The following is a 22,392-nucleotide window of genomic DNA, read 5'->3' as shown; positions in this document are numbered from 1 at the left end:
CTTTGTTAGCTACTACTAATTGAAAAAGTCAGCACCTAAGTTTTGGAACTGTAGTCAGTAGAGTTTTAGGTGTTCTGAGACTTATCATACCAAATTTCATTTTGACTTTGAAATCTAAGATTAATATGTCCTCATTTTTTCTTTATGAAACTTATTTATTAGCTACAATAACAAAACCTAAAGACATAATGAGTATTTTTCATTTGATTTTTGATTTTCTTTTTGTCTCTGTCTTGTTTCTAGGCTCGCATACATCCATTTCATGTTTTAATTGCATCAGAAACTTATAAAACAGGTCATGGGCTCAGAGGAAAACTGAAGTGGCTCCCTGATGAAGAAATTTTGAAAGCTCTGGATACTGCTTTTTATAAAACATTTAAGGTAATGGTTTGACTTTTCATTTCATAACAAATGACCCAATTCGGACTTCATATATTTTATAAAAACACATTTTAAAGATGATACTTATAGTTTAACCATTTTTGATTAGATATTCATGTGTTTTTCCATAGTTCATGTAAATGTGGATATATAGCTAACATTGTAAGCTTAAGTAAAGAATTTCTCCTCACCTTTGGATGATACCCAATTATCTTATCATTTTGATAAGTTTTGAAATACCAAATTTAAATTTTTTTATTCCTGTAGAGTCCTTTGACTTGGTCCTCTGTCATTCTGTTAATCAGTAGGGCATCTCTTCTGTCTTTATGGGAAGTGATTTTTTTTTTTAGGACTGAAAATCCTACATTAAAGCCATAAGTTAAAATTTTTGGTTTTAAAATATTCTGGCCATTCAGCAAAATAGTAGCAACTAGGGGCATCTGGGTGGCTCAGTCGGTTAAGCATCTGACTCTTGATCTCAGCTCAGGTCATGATCTCACAGTTTGTGAGTTCGAGCCCCACAATAGGCTCTGGGCTGACAGCTCAGAACCTGCAGCCTGTTCCGGATTCTGTCTCCCTCTTGCTCTCTCTCAAAAATAAATAAAGTTAAAAAAAAAAAAAAAAAAAGGCCAGACATTTTCAAATACTTGTCAATTGGTAAATCAAAAACAAGACCTGTTATCTTAGAAGTCTAGTGAAAGATAAGTAAATGCAAGTTTTAGAAATTTAATTTTAATTTCTATGGTTGTTTTTCATGATTATTTGTTTTGGTTTTCTTTAGACAGTGGAGCCTACTGGAAAGCGTTTCTTGCTGGCTGTCGACGTCAGTGCATCGATGAACCAAAGAGTTTTGGGCAGTGTGCTCAACGCTAGCACAGTTGCAGCAGCAATGTGTATGGTGAGAACCCCTAAGGCCATTTCAGGATTTTGCCACCCTAAAAAATGTTTAATGTGGGACAAAACTATGAAGGTAGATAATGATCAAGGATTATATTTTCATTTGTTTCTATCATTTCATTTTATTTGGCACATTTTCATTTCAGTTAAATATTTCATATCTAAATATAATTAAAAATAAAGTTTTGAGTATACTGTATGCATATGGTAATGTAGGTATATTTATAAAGCTTTCAAAGATGAATTTTAAGAAATTCAAGATACTGTATTTGTTTTACCCTAATCTGCTAAAACTCACCACCTTTGAATTTTTCAGGTTGTCACACGAACAGAAAAAGATTCTTATGTAGTTGCTTTTTCAGATGAAATGGTACCTTGTCCAGTGACTACAGATATGACATTACAACAGGTTTTAATGGCTATGAATCAGGTAAAGAACAGTTTGATTAAGTTTACTTAACATGTGTTATATAATAATCTTATATTGATGTCGTGACTGATAGTAGTAAATTCATGAGAACAAATTGTTTCATCTCAATTTCTCATGAGCACAAAATAAAAATACACACACTTTGAGAAGGTCTGTGTATTGGCTCTAAGTAAAGTGATAATGTAAAAAATAGTATTTTTAAATATTTAATTATTTCCGACATCTCAGTATGGAAACTAGGGCACTTTTATTCTAATCCATGTTTTTGTTTTGCATTAGATCCCAGCAGGTGGAACTGATTGCTCTCTTCCAATGATCTGGGCTCAAATGACAAACACAGCTGCTGATGTCTTCATTGTCTTCACTGATAATGAGACCTTTGCTGGAAGTGTCCATCCTGCTGTTGCTCTGAGGGAGTATCGAAAGGTAACATTTTAAGTATTCTTTCATCCCAAAATAAGACACAGTTCTCAAATATTCACTGTTTTTCCAAAAACTGATACCGAAGATAAGTCTATAGCTTTGTATAGGAATACACGCCAGTTCTGGATGTAGCAGCACTTGAAATAAAAAGTATTGGCTATACATACATGATTTATTTCAACTAGTTCCAATTCTATACATTACTAAAAACATCCTCTTTAAACTGCTTTTGGTGACAATCAAAATAAAGTATCATTTGTGAGTTTTGTTAAAGGACGACATAAAATTAAAGCAAAGCTATAATCTGTGTTTTAAGTTTTATGGCTACTTCTTTGTTCTATCTCCGACTGAGCTCTCTGAAATCATGGAAATGTTATCTCCAGTATCCATTGTGGTAGCTACTAGTCACATGTGGCTGTTGAGCACTTGAATTATGGCTAGTGTGACTGGAAAAAGAAATAGCTGAGGAGCTCCGGTTCTCAAAATGTGTTTTTCCTACCAGCAGCTTGGCCCGGGATCTTGTTAGAAATGCAAATTCCTGGACCCTATAGGAGACCTGCTGAATCAGAAACTGGAGAGTCAGACTGTGTTTTAACAAAACTCTCCTAGGGATTCTGATGTATAAGTATGAGAACAAGTGAGAGAAGAGAATTTGGAGTCAAGGCAGCCTGGGTTTTGAGTCTCTTTTACCCATTGTGGATCTAAGCAAATTATTTAACCGATGTACGTCATAGTAGTATATTACTACTATAGTATAGGTCTTAGTAGTTAATAGTACTACTCACCAGAGTGCCTGGGTGGCTCAGTCGGTTAAGCATCTGACTCTTGACTACGGCTCAGGTCATGATCTCATAGTTGTGGGTTCGAGCTCTGCGTCAGGCTCAGTGCTGACAGCGTGAAGCCTTCTTGGGATTCTCTCTCTCCATCTGTCTCTACCCCTCCCCCCACAAAATAAATAAACTTTTAAAAAAAGTAGTACTACTTACCTTTTAGAGTTGTTATAACAATTAGATAAATTACTTAAAGAGCTAATTACAGTTTCTGACATAGTGCATACTCAGTGATTGTTGGTTTTTCTCCAAAAATCAATTATTTTAACCTTAAGTTATAGCTATAGAGAACAGGGTCTTACATGTGACATGTGTATGTTATATATATAATAAAATCATAGATCTAACATTGTTAATCATCAGGAAATACCTCTTTACATATACCCACACACACTGGCCCCACTGTTTGACATGTTGGTAAAAATATCTGATGCCCCCAAATAATCCTGACAGGTTTCATAAGTAGAAAGTCTCTAGGCTGCTCAGGAATGTACTCTGGCCCACAGAACAGAAGCAGGAATTTCAGGCAGATTGTTCACACAATTTTATTTTTTGTTTTTCTGAAATCACAGAATCTGACTGAAAGATGAACAGATTTTATGGAGAGAAAAAAAAACATCGACTTTGTAATGAAAAGCTAGATAGAATTTGAAGTGTTTTAACTTTGGAGGTTATTTGCTTTTGCTTGCATACAGTTTTTTAATATGTATTTTGATCTTCCTACAGAAAATGGACATTCCAGCTAAATTGATTGTTTGTGGAATGACATCAAATGGTTTTACCATTGCAGACCCAGATGATAGAGGCATGTTGGATATGTGTGGCTTTGATACCGGAGCTCTGGATGTAATTCGAAATTTCACATTAGATGTGATTTAACCATAAGCACCAGCATGATCTAAGAGGTCCATTGCCATCAGTGATCTCGCTAAAAATATGTAGCTACTTCCCAGCTGATCTTACTTAATCCAGTGATGATAAGATGATAGTATAGGATGTGGGTATGTTACCAAAAAACAAAAACAAAAAGGAAGGAAAAATAAGATGAGCCCAAAGTTCTGTCTACTAAACTAGTTCTTGGGAAATAGCTTCAGCATACACTGTAGCTCCTTCTGTCTAACAGAGAACTTCTTATTGATAGATACCATAAAATAGTCAAACAGTTTTGCTGTGGTTAATAATTACATTTATACTTAAAAGAAGTAAGAGCCAAAAGTGTAAGTAGTTCCACATCATGTCACTTGTTTGAGAAGTGCTGAAAATTTTCTTAAATGTTTGCATTGGAAAAGGACAGCTTTGGTAATGTCCAAATACTCTGAAATGCACTGGACCATGTAACTGTGATGGAATATGAAATTCATCTGTAAATTTTTATACCAAGGGGTTTTAAAAAAAAAAAGACATTTGATTAAATTATGAATGAGTTTTACAGATTCCTTGGAGTTTTCTAAGATCACATAAATAGCAGCTTTCATACTCAATGAAAAAGATACTTTGAATCTGATATTTTTACACTTGTAGGATTGTTAACATTAACAAGAAACATGGTGGAGACCCCTGAGAAGAGACTATAAAGGTTGTGTCAGGTGAGGGTCTATCTGGTTTACGTTTTGTTTGTTTTGGTGCATTTTATTGCTGTGAGTGGGGCATGACTTCACAATTTTTGCTAAAATATAACATATCCACATGTAATTACACTTTTTTCTCACACTCTTAAATGAAAAGGACATACAATGTTTTAATCATTTAACTCCCCCACTCATAAATCTGAAAGTATGACCATTAGACTCTCAACTATAACCAGATTAGCTTTTTCCTTTAAAATAAATATGATTGTAATTACCTTTATTTTTTTAGCCAATTGTAAATGGGTTTTAGATATTTCCTAATTGTAAACATGTCAGTGACACATCTTTTTGTCCATTCATTTGTGACAAAACATTCTTTTTTGATAGTGTAAAAAAAATAATACAAGCTAGGTCTTTCAGGTTTGAAAGTCAGCTTTTGAGTAACATATCACTAGTCTGTAAGAAAATTTTTTTCTATTTTATTTGTGTATAAACCTTTTCACTACACTAAAGTGCATTATTTTCTGAAGCAAATGTCCCTTCTTTCTGGGGTGGTTTAACCTGTTGAAATGCCAATATCTCTGCTCATAATTACATCATGGTTGTTTAAGAGAACATAAAACTTCAATATTTATGTACTTTTCATAATAATGATTCATTGAGGATTTATAATGCTCTTCTCACTGTCATGGGAAAGTCAGACTAGTAAATGTAAATTATGGCCTTTTGTGTACTTAGGAATTACAGGTTTTGTTTGGAGCACAAAGGGGAAACTTTAGTAGTGTTAGAATTTGTGAAGAGATCTTCTGTTTTATAGGAAATTTGGGCTCTGGAAGTGACAAGAAAATGGTCCCTTTCAAACTTACTTGACATACTAATGCTGGCTCTATTACATAGCCATTCCGTTGGTAGCAGTTTGCAAGTATGATTTATCTGAGATTTTTTTTGGTCAGCAAAGTAGTGCACACACCCCACCACCACCTCTATACTTTGCTTCTGGTGTCATTCTGTTTTTAACCCTCTGCCAAGCATTAGATGTAAGGTGTTAGCTGCATTTGATACATTAAAATATTATGTTCAGATTGAATTTAAAGTTTAAAGAGCCTAGTATATAATAGTATTTGGAGTTTCAAAGTAAACCCAAGATCTTAAATTAAAAATGACAACATGATCTAACTTTATTCCTAATAGAAATGTTAACTGGAATAAAGCATAAAAGTTTATTTCCTTCAGTTATGTACTGGTCATATAGTGCTTTTAGGTGTTCACAAGCTAATAGTAATATTCAGTCCATCAGAGAAGATTAGATGTCACCTTTTTGAAATATTTAGATACATACGATTAACTGGATTAGGGTAAGATTTAGGGAAGAAAAAAAATATAAAGGAGGCCATTATAGAAGGTAACTTTATTTTCAAATCATGAAATTTTAGAGCTGGAAGAAACCTTAGACATTTTTAAAAGTTAATTTTTATCTGTAGCCTAGGGATCCAAGGTCTAAGAGAGTATGGCTTTGGAGCACTAAATCTAGCAATCTGGGCCCTTCATTCCCATTCCAGAATTCATCTCCCTACAAAATGGGTGACATAAAATTATTCAAGACTTTTATCTTTTTAGGTATTAGGAAATAATGTATATACATGATTGATTTAGTAGTAGAAACACAAATTGTGAACATGTACACTTTTATAGTTCATAGTAACTCTCAAGCACAATTAATGTCTTAATAACTTGTGTTGCTATATATAACATAGTCCTATAGAAAAAAATTTAAAACTTTACCTCATTATGAGTAAAATGTACTCAAGTGATAAAGAAGTTTTATTTTCTGAATTACTTTTAGGATTATTGCTACATTAACATTTACGGAAATGTTGCTTTTAAAATAAATCAATCCTAAGAAAAACAACTAAACTTTATTTCCTAGAAAATATGTAAATATTTTCAGGATATAGTTGTAATTAGTGAAACTAAAACTAATCTTAAAATCCTACCGTTCCTTATTAGTTGAAACCTCCTGAAAATTCCATTAACACTATTATATATTATTTAGTTTAGTTTTATGGGAACATTAGTGAGGAAGATGCCAGTGAATGGAATTTAGGGTTACCTCTTTAGAACCTCTTGCTTTATCTAATTTACTATGTGAATGTAGACAACCAATTTAACTTACCAATTTTGTTATCTTTAAAATGTAACCTAGATGATGATTGGATCTTAGAAGAATCAACTATTTAATATCTATATAGAAGTTTAAATTAGGAGGAGGGCTTGCAATACAAATTAGAAATTTTTTTAATTAAAAGCATTCTTCACAGGAGTTAACATATTTTGAACAAATGTTTAGAAAAATCATTCAGTAGGCTCAATAATTTGTCATTTTAACAAATTTCCTGTTCTGAATGGGAAAATGTGAAAGAAAAATGTTTATAGTGAAGGTGAGTGTTGACTAAGAAGTCCGTATTCTCTGGTCAAGAGAAAGGAACACATTCCGAGTCTCAGATCCGCCTGGATAGACCTAGAAGAACAAACTTATAGTCTAAGTGAAGAAACTATTAATAAGCATTTGATTAATCTTTTAACAGGTAAATCCACAAATGATAGAATATAATTTTGTCAGGCTTTTCTCCTCATTTTATGAGATTTTGCAGAAATAATATAAGATCGTTCTGGAAATTTAAGGCACAATTCCTGGATGAGTCAGAGGATCTGACATTTGAGTGCAGAACATTTTTAAAAGTACATCTAAACCGTAATTGAAGGGAAATCATTGTGATCACTTACTGGAAGTGCCGTAATTTGACCTAAAGATCTCATACCCACAAATAAAAATGTCTTAAAAAGTGATGCCCTTAGAGTAAGTTACCAAAAATGAATTTCTGTTCTTGTATACCACAGGTTTGGGGTGACTGGTTAAGGCAGTATCCTCTCTAGAGAAATGTCATACGAGCTCATGGTAAACATACACAAGGAAGAATTAGAAAGAAAAAAAAAGATAACACTATGAATTTAGTTGTATTTACTGTACAGATTTTATTTAGTATTTTCCTATTATCTGCTCCCTAATCTTATTTGTTGGAAGATTACTTTTATACCTCATTTTTTCTTTTAAAATTACTTTATTCTCACATTTGTGTCCTCTGTTTCTCATCCTGCTCTTACCTGGGTAATAAAATGAATGACACAAAAATCACACAAAGTTAGGTTTGGGATGAATCTTTTTGCAGATCTCCATTTGCTCAATATAGATTTAAGATCATATTTTTTCAAATTAATAATGGGCAGGTCTCTTGGAACAATAATTGGATTAGTATGTTTCCTCCCCAAATCAAGTTACATTGTATATCCTTCGTGTTAGATGTTTGCAGAAATTCTGTGGCCTTTGGGTAAGATTATTCAGCCATTGTTTGCAATTATAGATCTAATTTGCTCTTAGAAAAATAATTAACTGAATACTCTGAGCACATCTCCATGCTCATATTTCCATATAATGATCACTTTCAAATCTTTCATCTAAGTACTTCACTGAGCTTATATATACATCTTTTGTAGCATAAAAGATCTTGTAAATAACTTGTATTCACATTTAACATTTCTTTAATTGGTAAGTTTATTTGCTTTTGAAAAATTAGGAAGTTAATTTAAAATTCTATGGTAATATTTTTTCATGTAGAAATTTAATGTAGTTAAGCATACTGTTTGAATAAAATTATAATGTGACACATTTTCCTAAACCCTGAAAGTGTCAAATTATATTGGAAATTGGTAGAAAAATAAACTGAAGGAGTTACATTGCAACATCCTATTACTACAATTAAGGCATTTATTTTCAATGATTATGAATTTTGTAAATACAATGGAAATACACAAAAGCTGTTTCTGAGCCTAAAGAGATTTTTCCCTTTGCTTCTATTTAATTTAGCACCACCATGTATCATATTAACTTTATGAACACAATTGATACTTAATTTTAAAATATATTTAGATTTCTGTACTTTTAGAAGTTCAGTTAGAAAACCGAACAAAACAAATGGTAAGTTAAAACTACATTTCTGCTGGTTTCACTTAATGAACACTTGGATTGTTGAGGTAGTAAATGAGGTAAAACCTTGCTATTTTATGTATTATTACCACATAAAATTGATAGAATATTGAAACTTGTTTAAAATACTTATTAGGCTTTATTTGCAATGTAAACTTTAGAATCTATATACAGCCAAATTAAGTTTAAAATATTATACAATGAATAATCAAAAATGTTTCTGTTGCTCTATTATTTTAAATATGGACTATACGTAATGTGTCTTGGTATGACTAAACAAAGCTTTTGTAATGCATTTGAGTTACATTTTCTAACTTTATTGCCAGCTTCTGATAATGAAGAAATTCTCCAAAGGGATTGAAATCCTCTTTTTAAAAAAAATTGGTTGGGGGAAGGGTGTTATAATCTAGTTTGAAACTGTCCATTTGCTTTATATAAAGACTTTGATTTCCATAAATGACCACTTACTATTTAAATTACACAGAATAATGCCTGCATAGAATAACATTTAAGTATGTAAGAGCCTTAAAGTGAAAAAAATGAATCTTCTGACTGCCTTAAAATATGACTAGCTCTCCAACAGGCATATTAGTTACTTTCCGTAGGGTCTGTTCATTAAGTAATGCCTTAATAGTGTTAGTGTTTCTGAAGTACAGGAACTCTGAGGGTCTTTAGAGCTTTCATTGCATAATGAATGGAAATTTAACTGTTGAGTTTCATAACCTGATTGTACATTAGTAGTTTAAGCACCTATTAATAGGATAATCTGGGTACACTGATAAGTTCTACATACATGACTGTTAACATCACTAATATTTTGTGGTAGCTTAAGGTTTTTTATTGTTTGGTATAACAAATTATCCAAGAAGCTGGACTTTATGTAACATAATCTCCAAGGACCAAGCTGCATAAACACCATGAATGAAAAATAAGGGTGTACAGTTTCAAAAATGATTAATTTTTTGAGGGAATTTTTGAAAACAAAAGGCAAATACTGTTTCAAGCCTATAAGCAAATTCATTCAAAGAAGTGAATACAGTTGTAAAACATTGCAATTGTTGCAATAAAGAGTATCCAGGCCAGTGATTTGTTTAATTACATTCACTCTGCCTTTCAAAGCAGGAATATTTTATAAAATTGAAAGAAAACTTTAAATTGTCAAGCTGGTGCTTAAGGATACAAAGTTTGATTTATACAAGTTTCATTTCAAAGGAAGGGACCCTGGAAAGCGGGGTGGGAGGGGTCTTAGCTCTGTTGATAAACTTACTGATGCTTTGTTGAGTCTTCCAAGTTTTCACTGTAAATAATATACCTAACAATGTAATTTTGCTGTTTTTCTGATAGAAAATGGATGAAATACTAAAGAATTAAATTTATTTCATGATAAAAGTTTTCACCAATACTGTGAAATTTTGACTTTCTCTCCTTTTCTAGCCTTGCAAAATACCATACTGAATACATCATTTTAGACATGGGGTACAGACACACTGCGGGAACGGTTTCTAGTCAACTGTATTGTAGAAATTGATAGACACACCAAATAAACTCTATGCACATCAAATAATTGTCTTTATTTCTTCAACGAACTAAGAATTTTAAGGTTATATAATATGTCTTATAAAAGCTAAGGCACTTAGTAATGTTATAATACTTGAATAAGATGAAATTAAAGTTTGATAATTAACACTGGCTTTATAATGCCTCTAATTGTATATAATTATATTTAAAATACATGTGGTTGAGGATTCTTTTGTAGATCTCTGGATTTAACCAAAGTGCACATTCTAAAGGAGTTTTAAAATAGTTTTCTTTCGTGAAAAAATTACTCAGAGTTACCTTTGGGAAAAGAGTAAGTTACATCAGAATGCACCTACGAAGAATTTGGACATTTTTGTTGACTTTATAGTTCTCTATTTCAAGATGACTGTCATTATATGAAGAAAGATCACAAGTTATACATGTCTTCACAGATGAGAAAACTAGACTTAAGAAGTAATTAACAATATTAAACCTTATCAAGAAGACGTGACTTAAAAAATATTGTTCAAATGCTAATTTTTATATTAGTAAACAATCCAGATACATTAAGACAAAATACCCCTTTTTTTTCTTAACAGCTTTCCAGCTTCCCTAGTAGCTATGTTGTTGATTCAAGTATAAATTGATCAGTGATAAAATAAGAAACAAAGGGCCCATGTTTTTAATATTGGTAGGCTACAGCAAACAGTGTATTTTTCATATCGTAACATGAAAAATTAAATAGACAGGGGTGCCTGGGTGGCTCAGTCGGTTAAACGTCTGATTTCAGCTCAGGTCATGATCTCATGGTTTACAGGTTCAAGCCCTGTGTCGGGTTCTGTGCTGACAGCCAAGAGCCTGGAGCCTGCTTCAGATTCTGTCTCCATCTCTCTCTGCCCCTCCCCCACTTGTGCTCTGTCTCTCTGTCTCTCAAACACTTAAAGAAATTCTTAAATAATAATGTTCTCTGAAAAGAGAAGGTATAATCACTGTTAACTGCTAGTTAACAGTTAATTAGCCCATTTCAGTTAAAACTAAAAGTCTTGGAGGGGGGTGGAGGGAGGGGGGGAGCGGAGCCTGGGTGGCTCAGTTGGTTAAACGTCCTGCTCTTGGTTTTGGCTCAGGTTGTGATCTTGCAGTTTCAAGGGTTTGAGCCCCTCGTCAGGCTCCACACTGACACTTAAGAGCCTGCTTGGGATTCTCTGTCCCCACGCTCTCTGCCCCTCACCCACTCATGCTGTCTCTGTCTCCCTTGAAAAAAATAAACTAGAAAAAAAACTAAAAGTCTTGGTCAAACAGGATTGGCATGTCAGGGCAGCTGCTCAGTCCCCAAGGCTGCCCCTCAAACCCCCACTTCAGATACCAATCTGCCTGACATTGGTTGTCATCTGTTATTCTGACTGACCAGCTATAGATGGGAGTTCCAAGAACCCAGTCCCTGGGACAACTGATTTGCTAGAAAGTTCACAACTCAGAGAAACATTTTACTTACTAGATTACTGGTGTGGCTTTTTTGTTTATTTGAGAGAGAGCGTGCTAGCAGGGAAGTGGTAGAGAGAGGGGGAGAGAGAATCCCAAGCAGGCTCTGCACTGGCAGCACAGAGCCCAACTCGGGGTTCAATCTCATGAACAGTGAGATCATGACCTGAGCTGAAACCAAGAGTTGGACATTTAACTAACTGAGCCAGCCAGGTGCCCCATTTACTGGTCTATTTTAAAAGGACATAGCAAGGGGGGCGCCTGGGTGGCTCAGTCAGTTGAGCGTCTGATTTTGGCTCAGGTCATGATCTCACAGTTCATGAGTCGAAGCCTCACAGGCTCTCTGCTGTCAACATGGAGCCCACTTCAGATCCTCTGTCCCCTTTTGTGCACCTCTCCCGCTCACTCTTCTCAAAAATAAACATGTAAGAAATAATAATAAAATAAGTAAAAGCACACAGCAAGAACAGCCAGGTGAAAGAGATACAGGGCAAGGTACGGGGAAAGGGTGGGAGCTTCTGTCCTCTTTCTGGGCACGTTACTCTCCCTGAATGTCCGCGTGCTCACCAACCCGGAAGTTCTGCAAACCCTGTCCTTTGGGTTTTTTATAGAGGCTTCATCGCATAGTCATGATTGGTTAAATCACTGGCCAATGAGGGCAATCAACGTCCAGTCCCTCTCCCTCTCCCACAGTGTAGGAAAGTTCCTACACTGTAATCACAGGGTTGGTTCTCCTGGCAACCAGACCCCATCCTTACGGGTGTTCCCAAAAGTCTTCTCATTAACATAACACCTTTATGGCTCTTTATGGCAGCAAATTCCAAGGGTTTTAGGGGCTGTATGCCAGGAATGGGATTAAGACCAAATACATATTTCCTATTATAAATTACAATAACACACAGGTAACAAGTATATTTACTCTCTAACAAAAATTTTACAACATAGCAAATGTAAAATTTCTCATGACGTAATGCAGAATAAAGGACTAAAGGACATTCCATTCTCTGTTCCATTCCAGCGTTGTAATTTACCATATGAGAATGAAATAGTCCAAATCCTTGTTTTATCAAGGTCTCCTAATGGCAATTTAATAAGTCCATGGAGGAAGCATCATTGATGGCTTATAGCCAAAAAAGCTATCAGCTGTCTTCTGCAGAACTATCCCAGATTCCTTGGTCCAGCTAGACCAGAAAGCAAAAGCACTCTTCTCTTACAGTGCATTGTCCTCCCACCTTTGAGAAGTTTTCTCTTCCCAGCATCTGGCAATCTGCCCTGGTGACTCTGTGGGATCAGCTAGGAAAATGCTTCCTAGGAAGTGCACTTAAAAAATTCTTGTTGAGGGGCGCCTGGGTGGCGCAGTCGGTTAAGCGTCCGACTTCAGCCAGGTCACGATCTCGCGGTCCGTGAGTTCGAGCCCCGCGTCAGGCTCTGGGCTGATGGCTCGGGGCCTGGAGCCTGTTTCCGATTCTGTGTCTCCCTCTCTCTCTGCCCCTCCCCCGTTCATGCTCTGTCTCTCTCTGTCCCAAAAATAAATAAACATTGAAAAAAAAAAAAAAAATTCTTGTTGAGGGGCGCCTGAGTGCCTCAGTCAGTTAAGCGTCTGACTTCAGCTCAGGTCATGATCTCATGGTTCGTGAGTTTGAGACCTGTGTCAGGCACTGTGCTGACAGCTCAGAGCCTGAAACCTGCTTCGGATTCTGTGTCTCCCACTCTCTTTGCGTCTCTCCTGCTCGTGCTCTCTTTCAAAAATAAATAAACATTTTAAAAAAAATTTTTTTAACTCTTGTTGATAAGCTTGAAACAGGGATGTGATTAATAAAGTATCCAAAATATTTTTAATTATTATAAAATAAGACTTCCAAAAGATATATCTTATTACTAAGATATAGTTTGAATTGGTCACAGAATCGAAGACTATCTACATCAGAAATTACTAGAGGGACAGTGTAACCTCCTACCCCATACTTTGATCTCTTATGGAACATTTCCAACACCCTTTCAACACAGTTTGGAAAGCAGAACTTTCCACCTTACAATAAATCTCAAGTACATTTCTGAACTATTTCAAAAGTTCATTTTCATAAAATGCTGAAATCTTCCTCCTTATAATTTCTTCCCCTTAGGTACAGTTCTGTTCCCTGGAACTACTGAGTCATTAAAGGAGTAATTTGGTTTCTCTGAAATAAACTTCATTCCATCTGACAAATTTAATATATTTCTCTTACCCTAGAAGTACAAAGTATGAAGGTTTATCTCAATATAGTACAAGGATATCCCTACTGAGCTGACAACCATAACTGGGAGAACCTTACATTTTAAAGAGAAAAATTACAAAGCAGTCCTCACCACTGAAAGCCATAAAAGGTAAGGAATTAACTCCTTCTGAATACTACACAGAATAAAGAATCCCAAATGCTTAGCTTCTAGCTCTTGGTTGTAAAATTCATACATAAATTCCTAAAGGCTTTTTTTTTTTTTTTTTTAAGTAGGCTCCACATCTGGAGTGGAGCCTAACACGGGGGTTGAACCCATGACCCTGACATAAAGACCTGAGCCAACATCAAGAGTCAGACACTTAACCAACTGAGCCACCCAGGTGCCCCATATTTAAATTCCTAATAAAATACATTCTCTCCTCATCTTTTGATACAACTCCACCCCTTTAGTTTTAAATATCATCCCCTTTGCTCAAGAATTGGCAAGTAGAAAGAAGAGATTTCCACAGCAATTTATTGCTCATTAGTTTTAGAACTTTCCCATAAAGATGATTTACATTTTTAAAACATCCTCAAACATTTAAAAGGCATTATCAGGCATGATCATTTTAAATCACTAACATTTTACTAGCAACATTATAAGCACCTACATCACTGAAATTCTTTCCTCTTACTTTTTTTTAAATAACACTGATGAACTAGTGGAAGCAGTTTCCCTTCTTTGTGAAGCCTATGAGTGTCAGTTGCACCTCCAATAAAAGTTCCATTGACAAATATTCTTGGTACCTGTTGGATAAACAAAAGATTAGGTCATCACTCTCTTGTTAGAAGTATAAGACCATTTCACATAATAATAGACCCTCACACTCTGGGTACTTTTATACCCCAGATGTCAGACTACCCTCTTTCACAAAGTATGTACTTAAATCTTCACAACCCTTGAGGTAGGTACTATTTTTAGCCTTATTTTGGAGGGAAATGAGGCACAGGAACTTGTCCAAAGTCACAATGATAGTAAATGACAGAGCTAAGATTTAAATCTAGGGCAATCTGACACTTAAGTCCCTCCTTCTAATTGCTATGGCATATAAAAGGTAAAATAATAGTCTATAGTTATTGTTTATACTTTTAGGTGGTTCTTTCGTAGGTGGTTCTTTGTTTACTAAAAGGGAAGATATGCTATTAAACATCTTCCATGCAAACAGAAACAAAAAGGGAAATGGCAACATTGTATATTTTCCTAACAATGCATTTCACTGAAAAAAATGCATATTACTGGACAAATTTCAGGAATCTAAAAACATGAAGAACTAAAGCACTCCTATTAGCACAGTACCTGAAGACTGACCCCTGGTCTGTACTGTTCAAGTAAAGGGAGGAAGGATTTCATCTTAGGAGCTCCAGAAGGACCTTAAGGGTTCACAAACACTCATGACACTACTATCACCCCACTCTTCCAGTCAAAACACACACACTCACACACACACCACGCCAAGAATAAAAATAAAATGAATGAACTCTGCTGTATCCAGTCTCTGAATCTTGTTCCCAGATCTGCCATTTCTTTATCAACACAAAATTCTTAGAGGATGAGTGAACACCTGGCCCACTTTTCCTCACACAACAGTCCAGGCTCTAGGTGACCCAAGTCACCACCTATCTGGGGGAAAAGCACCACCAAAGATATACTCACGGTTCTTTCACCGGTCATTTTGTAGAGAGCATCTTGAAATTGACTTCCATGTTCAAGCATGTCCAATTCCACTACTTTATAGTTAACATTCATGTCATGGAAAAGTTTTTTCGCCATCGTACAGTAAGAACAAGATGTTTTTGAGAAAATCACCACACAATTATCAGAAATTGTTTCCTGAAGTCAAACAAACAAACATTTTAATTCTAGGCATTAACTCCTGGAAAGAAATCATGATTATAGTGGAAAGGGTATGGATTCTGGAGTCTCATTACACAGTGCTCAAACTAAGCCCCATCATCTATTTTCTTATCTGTACATTGAGAATATTATTCATTTCCAAGGGATGTTTTTAGGTCAAAAGGATGTAACAGATGGAAAGCTGGCATGGAGTGATAACAATAATCACAGCCCATTCATATCCAGCAAACATGTCTGTGTGCCAGACACAATTCTTAACACCTAACCTTTACTAGCTCATTTAAGCCTCATTATAATCCTGAGATAAGGTCCAGTTATTATCTCTACTTTACGGATGGGGAAAGTGAGACACAGAGGAAACTAAGTGACTTACTCATAGTCCTCATCTAATAAGAGTTGGAAAGCTGGGATTTGAATCTAGGCAAATATAATTCTACAGTCCAGGCACTTAAACTCTGTTACCTTGCCTCTTAAATACTCAGTAGGTATTCAGAAGTTAACTCCTTACTGTCTTTAACTTTTAATGGTGAGGACTGACACATGATTTCTCTTTAAAATGTAAGGCTTTGGGGCACCTGGGTGGCTCAGTCAGTTAAGCAGCCGACTCTTGACCTTGGCTCAGGTCATGATCTCACAGTTTATGAGTTCAAGCCCAGCATCAGGCTCTGCACTGTTGGTGCAGAGCCTGCTTGGGATTCTGTCTCTCCTTCCTTCTCTGTCCCTCCTCTGCTTGTGTTCTTTCTCAAAATAAGTAAATAAGCTTAAAAAACAAACAAAAAAAACAGCCTACCCCTCAACTTCCACTCTTTCCCGTATATCTTTATAGTAAAAAACAAAAACAAAAAGACAAAACAAAAAAAAAAATCTTATTACAGTATCGATAAGGCCTTCTTACACTGTTGTTCCTGGAAAACCCACTACCAGAAATGCTGATTCAACGGGTTTCATGCAGAAGTCAGAAACTACTTTTAAAAGGGGCGCCTGGGTAGTTCTTGATTTCGGCTCAAGTCATGATCTCAAGGTTCGTGAGTTCACGCCCCACATCAGTCTCTGCACTGACCATGCGGAGTCTGCTTGGGATTCTCTCCCCTGCTTGTGCATGTGTGCTCTCTCTTGCTCACTCTCTCTCAAAATAAATAAACAAACTTTAGAAAATAAATTTAAAAAAAAAGAAGTATTAAAAAAAAAAAAGTCCCAGATGATTCTAAGATCAGCCTGGTCTGGAAACGACTCTCCAGGCCTTTATCACAAAGACCATGAGAATTTGCTATGCATTTGTGTCACCTGTGAAATTTGTTTTCTTTTTTGTCTCTAAATATTTGAATGTCCAGGTCCTTCAAGAGATTCTGAACAGACAGGTCTAGCACCGAAGCATCTGTCTAACTTGTTCTTATGTGGGTCATAAGCAACACCTTCAAGATGAAAGCCAAAAATCAAAGGGTAGAGTACCCAGGCAAAGTAATTCTAAAGGTACATCCATCCTTTGGTGTCAGAAGGATTTTAAGGCACAGTCTAGCTACCTGCAAATGGGTTTACTTTTATGCTTTGTCTTCTGCTTATTCATAATATTTAGTATAGAAGTCTGTCTCGGGGAAAGCCAGTCACACTGGAAATGTATTAATGAATCTATGTTATAGGTGAGAAAATTGAGGCTGACAAGTTAACAATCTAGGATTTTACCCAACCTGTCCCAACACCAAACCCAGTGTGCTCTTTCCTCCACCATGCTGCCTGAGGTTATAGGCACACTGAAACCGTCATTTAGAGGGAGCTGAGCACGCAGTAAAAACAGTGAAGAGATTCCAAAGTGAGTTGAAACTCAAGATGACGGTGACAGTTCCTCGAGTGATCCTTCTCACCTTCTCTCAAGCTCAACCTTGCTAAGTTTTCATGATTTTGTATTCTTTTCAAAGAGGCAATTCCCGCACAACAGGTTTCCAACATTGCTGTTACATTCATCAGCTGTTTTTTAGCCAAATAAATTAAAGGCAGAAATGTTTATATGTGGTGGTGGTTGGTGGTGAAGAACAGAAAAAGATAAACATGAGTATGTGTTGTAGACTCCAAGGGAAGAAAAACATACAACAAGAGAAGTTTTCTGAGGCAAAATTAACTGGGGCTTGCAGTGAAAGAGAGGAAAATAGTACACAGCAGCACACAGTGTTCCTGAGGGGATCATTTCTGGAGTAACTACAGCGTACAAAGTTCTGTGTTAGGGAAGAAAGCTGTTAAACAGCTTCCCAGGCCAAAATCAAACACGATCCCTAGCTAAAAACAGCTTGACTGCTATCAAGAGTAGACCTGAGTTAGGTCTGATGGAAAGGAGGAGCTAACTTCACAGATCCAACTTAGAGGGAGTAAAGGCTCTATTAATAATAAATCTCATAAATTGTGACTACCAAAATGATCTAGAACTTTCCTGCCACATGGATTATTTTGAGAGCAGATTTTAAAATATATACTTAGTAATTCATTTGCTGAACTATGTCAGTTCGGATACTGAAAAAGCACATTAAATGTGTAAGACATAATTCTTTTTCCACATAGGCAAGTTTTTTCCTACATCTCCCACATCACTCACTTGAATCTGATTCACAGGAGCAGTTGCTGACTTCCCCAAAGATGATGATGTGCTGTTCCCCATCCTAAAAAGAATTTTAAAAGGCAATGTAGCTTTAAACATTAAAGATAACATATCATTAAAGACAATATATCAGACAAGATCCATTTGAATAAAACCTGATATGCAGATATAGATCCAAATCTATGAAACAGAAAAAATAATTTTACTTATTATTAGTACAAAATATCAGTTTACAAAGTATTTGTTTACTAAAACCAAAAAAGACTGTGTGCTTCTCTAACTAGCCTCTTAATGTCCTTAATTATTTGGTTAAGTCGCATTTACTGTGTTTAAAGCCTGGTGCACTCTTATTTCTGAACACCAAATTTCAAACAGACTGTCCTAAAGACTGACCTTATGACCTGACCATTAGTTTAAAAATACAGTTCCCATTTTCTTATTAAAACATGCTAAATCTCCATGCACACTCTGTGAAACAGAGAATCTACAAAGATTCAAAGATTTTAAGGAAACTAAGGTATCTCAACCACAACATCCATAACTGCAACTTTCCCAATCCGTAAAATGGGAATAATAGTCACTCCTGCATCAAAGGGTTTTACGAAGATTAAATGAATTGATAAAAAGTAGAACAGTGCCTTGATCACAGTAAATGTTCAATAACGTTTAACATTACTAATATTATTCCCTAATTACAGGGATCCTCTAGATATTTATTATCCAAAACCTAGCTGCTGGGAGCTTGTAAAAGGGGGATTCATTGTAACAGGAATATAGTCACTAAAAATTGACTAGTTTTGTATCACCAAATCTCTATGCCTATGCCTAAAACCTTTACCCATCCACCTATCTTTCATCATCAGCCAGGCCTTACTGCATTGTCCAAACCATATCCAGCATCCGGATGCAAACTAATTAGAGTAAAATTACAAATCTTACAAAAGAATCATAAAATAATCCAGGTTTCAAAAGAGAATTACTCAAATTATATAAAGATTAAGAGAGTAAGATAAAGAATTGAAGCTTCAAATATTTCAAAAAATATTTTCCTTACCATTATGTTGCAAAACTCAAGTTTTGATAGAAAAAAAATGTCCCTCTAAACATTTCATTCATTCACTGTGAGTGTTAAAATTTAAATGTTGGGGGCATCTAGCTGGCTCAGTCGGCAGAGCATGTGATTCTTGATCTTGGGGTTGTGAGTTTCAGCCCCACATCAAGGCATAGAACTTACTTCAAAAAAAAAAAAATAGATTTTTATATGTTATCCTTGGAGGATGAGTAACTGATCTATATAGCCATGCCTATGCACTTAGAATAAGGATGCTATAGCAAACATCACCTTCAGTAATTACAAAAAGTTAGAGGCAGAGACCACTCCAAGGGAACATTATAACATTAGAACGCCCCAATGTTTACAATCTATTATTCCTTGCTTCCCAATGGTTGGCAAGGAAATATTTAAAACAAAAAGGGCCTGTGCACTTATCTCAGGAAAGGGTTAGGAGTAGCAAACTAGGGAGACTGCAGCCAACTTAGGAAGACAGCAGAGGGTGCAAATCAAGAAAAAAGCAGGCTGAGTTCCTGGAGCCTAAACCAGGGGGGAAAAGAGGGGCAGGGGCAGTAAGTAGCACTGACCTGGACCTAAGAAGGTGCTTTAATGTAATAAATCAGCAACCTGTCTGGTTTATCAACTAAGAAAACAAGTTCCATTCATCTCCAGTCCCACATCTAATTGTCATCCCCAAAACATCTATTACAATATTTACTATTGAAGCAGTTCCAACAGAACCTTCACAGGAATGTTTCCTTGGGGAGTGAGAGGAGTTAGGAGGTGCATCTGAAATATCACCCTCTACCCACCCAAATAAAAGAATAAGTTTCTGGAAAGCAACTTTCTCCTCCAATTCTGGTTAAGCTTGGCAAAAGTTATTACCCAATAAAGAAAAGGACATCAACTGAGAAGTGCACAAGCAACTTTTCACTTCAGTACTCATGTACCCACTCGCCAGAACACATTTATGGAGCACCTACTAGATACTAAGTAGGCAGAATGCTAAATGCTCCAGGAATACATATCATTGGAAACAAACACCCAAGGACCTGTCAGTCAAATAATTAATACCATGTGATTAGTGATTAGCACCTTCCCAAGTGGGTCACCAACTTAGCCAATAAAGTTAATCAAAAGTTCCTGGAGTCTTGGGGCGCCTGGGTGGCTCTGTCAGTTAAGCGTTAGGACTCTTGATTTTGGCTCAAGTCATGATCTCAGAGTTCATGGGATGGAGACCCACCTGGGACTCTGTATTGACCACATGGAGCCTGCTTGGGATTCTCTCTCTCTCTCTCTCTCTCTATCTCAAAATAAATAAACATTAAAAATAAGAAGTCTGGGGTGCCTGGGTGGCTCAGTCAGTTGAGCGTCCAACTTCAGCTCGGGTCATGATCTCACAGTCTGTGAGTTCAAGCCCTGCGTCGTGCTCTGTGCTGACAGCTCAGAGCCCAGAGCCTGTTTCAGATTCTGTGTCTCCCTCTCTCTCTGACCCTCCCCCATTCATGCTCTGTCTCTCTCTGTCTCAAAAATAAATAAACGTTAAAAAAAATTAAAAAAAAAATAAGAAGTTTGTGGAGTCTTGCAGAACTGGTCAGAGTTACCACACCAAGTAAGCAGAAAGAGACTCCAAGACAGAAGGATGGATGCACCGTGGCAGGCACAGATATGCCAGCTGGCAGAACCACCTTGGAGCAGCCTCGGGGGCCTGTGGGTGACACAGCATCAGCCCAGGCAGTGGATCCTCCACAGCACTAGGGAAGTACAAGGAAAGCAATCCTCGGTCTAGCCAGAGGCGACATCAGCCTAAGTCACAATCCCCATCCTCAAACACTTGGCCATTTAGCAAGGAAGCGGCTCCTTCACTTCCTGCAGCAGCCTTGCCAGGTTTAGTTAGCAAATAAAAATGCAGAACGCTCGATTACATTAGAACTTCATATAAAGAGCAAGTGACTGTTTAGTCCAAGTATGATTCGTGCAACGTTTGGGATACACTAAGACTAAACAAATATTCTCTGTTTATCTGAAATCCCAATTTATTATGCGGAGGGGGGGGAGGGGGCAAGTGACCACGACTCGGGTATTTCCATCCTAAGAGTCACAGGAGCCGTCAGTCTACACAACCGCTTAGGGCACCATTCTCCCCCCACCCTTCCTGAGCTCCCGCCACTTTCGAGGGCCCCCCACCCCGGCGCCAGGGGAAGAGGCCCCCGCGCCCACCGCTTGGTCCAGACCCCCGCGAGGCCTCCGCGCCACGCCGACCCCGTACCCGGAGGCCGCAGCTCCGGCCGCCTGGCCGAGCTGGCGCGCGGAGCCGCTCCCGCGCCGGATCAGCTGCGTCCCCGGCAGCGCCGCGCGCCACCAGGACATGATCGGAGCGCCGGCCCGCGGCGAGCGGAGAGCGCGGCGACCGCGGCCGCGGAGAGCCCGCCTCCGCCGGCGGGTCCTACCTCCGCACGCCCGGCCCCTGCTCCGCCGGGCCCGCCTCGCCCCGCCCCGCCGGGCTGCCCGCGCCGCCGCCGGTCTCATCGGCGCGGCCGCGCGCGTGCTCCCAAGCCCCGCGGCCCCAGAGCGCAGAGTCGGGGTCAGCGCGGCCCACGTGTAGTTAAACAGCCGTGCAGGCCCACGCGACGCCTCCCCTGTTGGCCTCGGGGGTTCGGCCCTGCCCCACACCTGTTTCTTTAGGGGGTTAGGGACGCTCATGGAGACTCACTGGCCGGTGGAAACAGCGCGTTGGGACTGTAGCCAACATCCTGGCGAAACGGAGAAGAAAAAAAGACTGTCTGAAAGAGAATCGAAGTGCTTGGGATGTTTACATAAAGACGGTAGCGTCATCGCAACTTCCGGTCAGACAGGTGTGCCTCTCTCGGTGAAGTGAGGGCCTATGTCCTCTTAAAATTAGGTACTGATCAGGAACCCATATGAATCGTGTGACTGTGAGGTTTACATCCAGAATTGAAAGAAAAAAGGAACCGAACGCAGAACGTTCATTCCAAAGAAAACAAAAATTGTGTTTATAAAAAAAGTGAAAGAACATAAAACTTGAAATAGTTCGGAGGTGTTTTGCCGTGGCTTTGAA

The 22,392-nt window shown here is 37.4% G+C and overlaps 2 protein-coding genes across 8 annotated transcripts in view; one reads left to right on the top strand and one right to left on the bottom strand.

Annotated features, from left to right (window-relative positions):
• The window catches only part of RO60 (Ro60, Y RNA binding protein), a 25,506-nt gene extending 15,546 nt beyond the window's left edge, over nucleotides 1–9,960 (top strand). For 3 of the 4 annotated variants that reach the window (XM_042926407.1, XM_042926406.1, XM_042926409.1), the window contains 5 exons: nucleotides 244–381; nucleotides 1,163–1,279; nucleotides 1,595–1,708; nucleotides 1,988–2,134; nucleotides 3,688–4,125. In XM_042926407.1, coding sequence (XP_042782341.1) covers nucleotides 244–381; nucleotides 1,163–1,279; nucleotides 1,595–1,708; nucleotides 1,988–2,134; nucleotides 3,688–3,840 — 669 coding nt within the window. In that variant the 3' untranslated portion in view covers nucleotides 3,841–4,125. Of the gene's footprint in view, nucleotides 1–243; nucleotides 382–1,162; nucleotides 1,280–1,594; nucleotides 1,709–1,987; nucleotides 2,135–3,687; nucleotides 4,126–4,482 lie in introns of those variants that run through there. The other variant, XM_042926408.1, reaches the window with a different exon arrangement.
• GLRX2 (glutaredoxin 2) lies at nucleotides 2,030–22,392 on the bottom strand. 4 transcript variants are annotated; one of them, XM_042926418.1, is made up of 5 exons: nucleotides 22,027–22,392; nucleotides 18,260–18,323; nucleotides 15,478–15,654; nucleotides 14,459–14,570; nucleotides 2,030–2,116 (listed from the first exon to the last, which is right to left on the bottom strand). In XM_042926418.1, the coding sequence occupies exons 1-5, from the start codon at nucleotides 22,146–22,148 to the stop codon at nucleotides 2,070–2,072; spliced, it is 522 nt and encodes a 173-aa protein (XP_042782352.1). In that variant the 5' UTR covers nucleotides 22,149–22,392; the 3' UTR covers nucleotides 2,030–2,069. The 4 variants fall into 4 exon arrangements, with proteins under 4 accessions (XP_042782352.1, XP_042782349.1, XP_042782351.1 ...); XM_042926415.1 differs by lacking the exon at nucleotides 22,027–22,392 and adding an exon at nucleotides 21,583–21,894; XM_042926417.1 differs by lacking the exons at nucleotides 2,030–2,116; nucleotides 22,027–22,392 and adding exons at nucleotides 7,013–7,047; nucleotides 21,583–21,893.

This window comes from Panthera leo, chromosome F3 (assembly GCF_018350215.1).
Source record: "Panthera leo isolate Ple1 chromosome F3, P.leo_Ple1_pat1.1, whole genome shotgun sequence".
Classification (NCBI taxonomy): Eukaryota; Metazoa; Chordata; class Mammalia; order Carnivora; family Felidae; genus Panthera; species Panthera leo.
The sequence above is the reverse complement of the archived record's forward strand: the minus strand, read 5'-3'. Positions and strand labels throughout refer to the sequence as shown.